Here is a 4886-nt window from a genome sequence, read left to right as displayed (position 1 = left end):
AAAAAGCCACCTGGCTTCCAGCAATGCAAAGTAAATGGGCAAAATACACTGTATATTGTTGGGAGAGGAGCTTAGGTTAAAGGGGGCAACAAGGGGTAGCACTCTGAATCAGGCAGAAGTCGGGGGTGGGGGTGGGGGCCTACCGACCCAGGGCCCCCGCCTGGCCTCCTTGGCAGCCTCAGCACCTCCTCACTTCACTTTAACGCTAATTGGAGATTTTAATCTGCGCTGCTGCTCTGCTCTGGGTGCTGGGGGGAGCGCCAGCTGTGCAGTAATTCCAGCAGCACCGACTGTTTAATCAAGCTGTCCTCCTGGGGAGGGGCCCTTGGGCATGAGGTGGGGGGGGCAGGGGGAGAAACCTCTGTCATCTCCCTTAGCCTGTTCAACCTGGCAGGGCTTCATGGGGACTGAGGGTCAACTTCATCGGTGGGTCCTTACCCCCACAAGGGCCGTGTGGCCACTTGGCATTGCTGGCAGGGTGCCATCACATGGTCTGGGTGGGTGGGAAGCTCTGGGCTTGAAGCAACTGCCCCTGCTTTCTGACATCTTCTTGGCTCGGGACCCTGGGGTGTCTGTCAGTCTCCAGCTACCCTGACTACTGGGGTGTCTGTCAGTCTCTAGCTACCCTGACTACACACAGCCACAAGCCCATCTTGAGCTGGCAGGTCTGTGCTTGGGGAGGAGACAGGACACAGAAGACCTGAACCTCCTCTCTGCCCGTCTCCTCATACTTCCTCACTAACAAAGACACTGCTCTTAGAACCATCGGAAGAGATTTCCTCCTGCAAACTACGGACACCTCCATTGGCTTGCCTGGATGCAGGGGGACAGTGGGGCAGTGGGATTAGCTGGAGCCCACCACACCCTGAGAGCAAGAAGCACTTGTGCAAGGAAGGGGTCTAGTGATCAGAGCTGCTGGCCTCCCTACTTTGGCTGGCGGCCCACTGAGATGGCAGGACACTTGGCCAGTATTCAGGGTTTCAGGACCAATACTTCTGGCTTCTTGGACGCTGCCTCTCAGGTCCTCTGGGGGTGGTTCTGACCTCTGTGCTGAGGAAAGGGTGCCCTCCTCACCCAGGCTGTCAGTTAAGGCATGAGTTTTATTTGGCCAGCAGCGCCCTCGTGTGGCCGAAACCAAGACTGCAATTTCCAAAGTGGTCTCCCAGGTTTGAAGGATCAGGTTTGAAGGTTCAGACATTAGCCTGACAGACGGGTGGCCACCAGGAATGTCCCCGCTCTCTACATACAGACTTTTTCTCACAACCACTTCCAGGGCATTTCCTGATTTCTGACACCTGCCCTATCCTCCATCTGTCCCATTCCACCTGCTCCTCTACTAACTCCAGCCATGTGCCCACCAGGGGAGGGCACACCTACCTCACAGCTGGCATGTTTTCAGACTTGCTGCTGGTGCTGTCTGGATTACAGGGGTGAGCGGGGGCACTGCTGGGAGAGGAAGCCCCAGGCCAAGAAGGTAAGCTGTTGTCACCACCAAGGTCCAGGGAACAGGAAGAGAGGCTCTGAGCCCCTGCCAACTCTCCAGACCTGATGAGAGATGTCAGCTGAGCACTAGGCAGGGTGACATCTAGCCCTCTATCCTGTCCCCTAGTGGTCCTTCCCCCATCCTAGGTGGGGTCTGGGAGTAAGCTGGGATAGATGATCAGAGCCTTGGTCCGCCCCTTGCCTGGAGAATATAAGCAGACATAATGCCCTGTGCTAAGATCACCAGAGAACTCCCCCAGGGGCCAGACCACAGGCCGGTCACACAGCTGAGGTTTCACTTCCAGGCCGCACAAGTAGGGCTCCTGGTCACTAGACCCTTCCTCCCCGGTGTCCACACCTTCTCATACCCACCACTAGGGGAATGGTTCTGGACTAGGGGATGGGGGTGGGGGAAGAGGGCAATGTGACACCAGGAAGTTTGTCCAGATGGTAGGCCACTAGGACTAGAAGGCACTAGGGCCGACAACAGAAGTAGGTCTTGCCTCTCGTTGGATGGAGCTGTTTTAACAACTGAGAGAACAGTTCTGTGTGGTCCCTGTTTTAGGCTGGTGGGTAGGGGAGAAGCACACTTACCTGCAGGCAAGAAGGGTAGGGGCAGGTGACCTGTCAGCTCTTGGCATTGAGGACACAGAGAAGCAGGCTTCTAGGCCTCTTTTGTCTCACGCAGTGGGTGGATGGCATCTTCCATTAAACCTGGAGTGGATGTGGGGAAGCTGATTACTGAGGCGGGACAGACAGCACTGCCCTATCCTGACTCAAAACTTGGAGAGAGAACAGCTTCTTAAGGAAGACACGCAAGGCAGGGCTGTGGCTCTGTGGATGAGGATGGTGGGTGAGTGGGGCAGGTGTTTAAGAGTGACTGGCCAAGAGAGCAAAGCTGGAATAAAATGACTGTGCAGAGAAAAGAGGTTACCTGCTCTAGCTAGGAAAGAGAAAAAAGTGTAGAACTCCAGAGTCCAGAATAGCATCAAGTAACAAGCTTTAGGAAATCCTCTGGAGAGAGACTTCCTTGAGACCCAAACCCAAACCAACCCTACTGAGGTCAAGCTGATTCCAACCTATAGAGAGAGATCAGACACACAGTCTCTAAGAAGAAATCTTTACGGGAGCAGACTGCCTCATCGTTCCCCTGTAGAATGGCTGGTGGGTGTCACCCACAATCTTGAGGTTAGCAGCCCAACACCTGACCCACAGTACCACCAAGGGCACCTTTACTTGAGATCAGGGGTAAGTAAGTGATCACATGTAAGTGAAGCTCAGGGGCCTTGGACTGGCCTTCGAGCCCTACCTGGATTCAGATTCTGTGAAAACTCTAGAAAAATGCCTGGGGATGGAACCTGCCAGGGCTCAGGATGCCAGGTTACTGATGGACATGACAGCACTCCTCAGGGGCTATCCCTGCTGCTGCTGCTGCTGCTGCTGTCACCTGTAAACAAAAACAACAGATTGTATCAGGTCCAAGGTAAGAAGAGTATTGCTGGTCTTTCACCTAGGGAACATGGCCTTCTCTTCTCCTTCCTTCAAACCTGAGGGGTTCAGACGAACCAAAGGGTCTGAATTATGCTCCCAGTGAGCTCTGTTTGAAAATCCCTACGCCTAAAGAACCGGCTTCAAGTCTGATGAAGCCAACACCATAGTCCCTGTTGGGAGAGGGAAGTTAGGAATTCAACAGAAATAAGAGTCGTGAAACCCAAGGTTAGAAAGAAAGGGCAAAGAATCCCAAGGGCACATCAAAGATCGCATTGACTGAGGAGGCCACCTATCAGATCGCCAGTTTGAGGTTGAGGTCTTCTAAAGTCTGTAAGAACTTATTTGCAAAGCGCTGGAGGAAAAAAGGCATTATGAGACAGACAAAAAGGGCTACAGGACAGACTCTCAGAGACAGAGAGGTTTACAGGACAGCAGACTCCATGCAATTTGGAACAACGATCTATCACACATTCCCTCACTCGCTGCCATTGAGTCCATTCTAAATCTTAGTGACCCTACAGGACAGGGTAGAACTGCCTCTGAGGTGGTAATTCTTTATGGGAGTAGAAATCCTCACCTTTCTCCCACATATTCTCTAAGTAGGGACACATTTGCACAAGGACCACTCCATATTCCCCCAGTGCCATCAGTTAGAGTGTGATGGAGTAAAGCATATGTACTGGCACCCGCTTCTTTGTCATCAGCAGACAGTGTTCTTATTGCAGATTCTCTACTCACGACCGACATCTGTAACCCCATCCCTAAGCTGCCCACTGGTGCCTTTCTGCCTTCCAGATTCGGCTTCCCCTTTGGGAAAGCTTCAGCATTCCCCCCTCTGCTCATCCATGGCTCCCAGATCCACAGTAAACATTGGGAGGGATTGTAGATACATCTTAGAGGTCCAAAGAGGGGGAAGGGAGTGAGGTAATAATGTCCAGAGCCTGCTGTACACATCAGTCCACTGAGCACTCATGACCAGGGCTCAGGCCACATGGAGAACCATACAATTACCTTCCTTCTGCCCCATCAAAGGACAGTGGGCAACACAAAACTAAAAAGAACTAGGAGAGAGGAGGGGAGAGGAGGTTTTTCCTGGAACTTCAGTTTGCTCAGGGTTTTAGAATTCCTTCTCACTCAGCCCCCCCTCTGCCCCTTAGTTTCTCAACAGATGTGTTTTCCTTTGTCCCTTCTCTTTGGTTTTCGACATAGCTGTACTGTAGTACAAAGGAGCCTGGGTTTAGATTTGGGGTTAATTCCTCATACTATTGCTTCTGAGGGTCTCTTCCTGTTATCCAACTCCCAGAGATGGTGGCAAAGTACTCCTTAAACTTTGAAGGCACTTGGAGGACACCTTGATCTTTGGCTGTGGCTGCCACTTCCTTCCCAATGCACCAAGTAGCCGCCATATATTATCTTTGTGAAACTTGCATGTCATTGGAAAATTAATTTTTGAGGTGAAAAATAAAGTTCAGTGCCTTTCTACTAATGACTTCTTATCTGTTCTCTCCCCTCAATCTCTATCCCTCTCCCTTCCTCTAGCCTTTCCTGAAGGGTCCCGAGAGTTGCTCTACGTTCATGTACAATACTCTTGGACCTGGTGGTCCAAGGTTCTGGACTCTTGGATGCTAGTCCTGGCAGACTGCCACGAACTTCTCTAAGGCACTTCTCCAAGCCTCAGCTTCCTCGTCTGTGCATGGAGAGGGTGGAGTAGGTGATCTCTGTGGTCCCTTTCCAGCTCTGGTAATGTATGATTCTACAAAGGGAAGGCAGGGAAGTCCTTCCATGGGGAGTGAGACACTGCTGCTCTTCATTCCTTTTTTCTGGACCTGAAGAGAGAAGGTTCCTTGTAGATGCCTGCTTCTCTCAGGCTGGCTTAAATAAAAGGACAGGCGGAGGTCCCAGCAGCAAGTCTC

At 51.9% G+C, this 4886-nt stretch overlaps 1 protein-coding gene across 9 annotated transcripts in view; it reads right to left on the bottom strand.

The window, feature by feature from the left end:
• Positions 1-4886, bottom strand: part of CDK12 (cyclin dependent kinase 12) — a 58726-nt gene that overhangs the window by 4667 nt on the left and 49173 nt on the right. For 4 of the 9 annotated variants that reach the window (XM_045299705.1, XM_045299708.1, XM_045299706.1 and 1 more), the window contains exons 15-17: positions 2792-2919; positions 2077-2196; positions 1378-1545 (exon numbers count right to left, since the gene is read on the bottom strand). In XM_045299705.1, coding sequence (XP_045155640.1) covers positions 2896-2919 — 24 coding nt within the window. In that variant the 3' untranslated portion in view covers positions 1378-1545; positions 2077-2196; positions 2792-2895. Of the gene's footprint in view, positions 1-1377; positions 1546-2076; positions 2197-2791; positions 2930-4886 lie in introns of all 9 variants that reach the window. The other 5 variants (XM_045299707.1, XM_045299709.1, XM_045299711.1 and 2 more) reach the window with 2 other exon arrangements.

Source organism: Echinops telfairi, unplaced genomic scaffold, assembly GCF_000313985.2.
Source record: "Echinops telfairi isolate 266 unplaced genomic scaffold, ASM31398v2 ScPeMD7_7458;HRSCAF=8496, whole genome shotgun sequence".
NCBI lineage: Eukaryota > Metazoa > Chordata > Mammalia > Afrosoricida > Tenrecidae > Echinops > Echinops telfairi.
The sequence above is the reverse complement of the archived record's forward strand: the minus strand, read 5'-3'. Positions and strand labels throughout refer to the sequence as shown.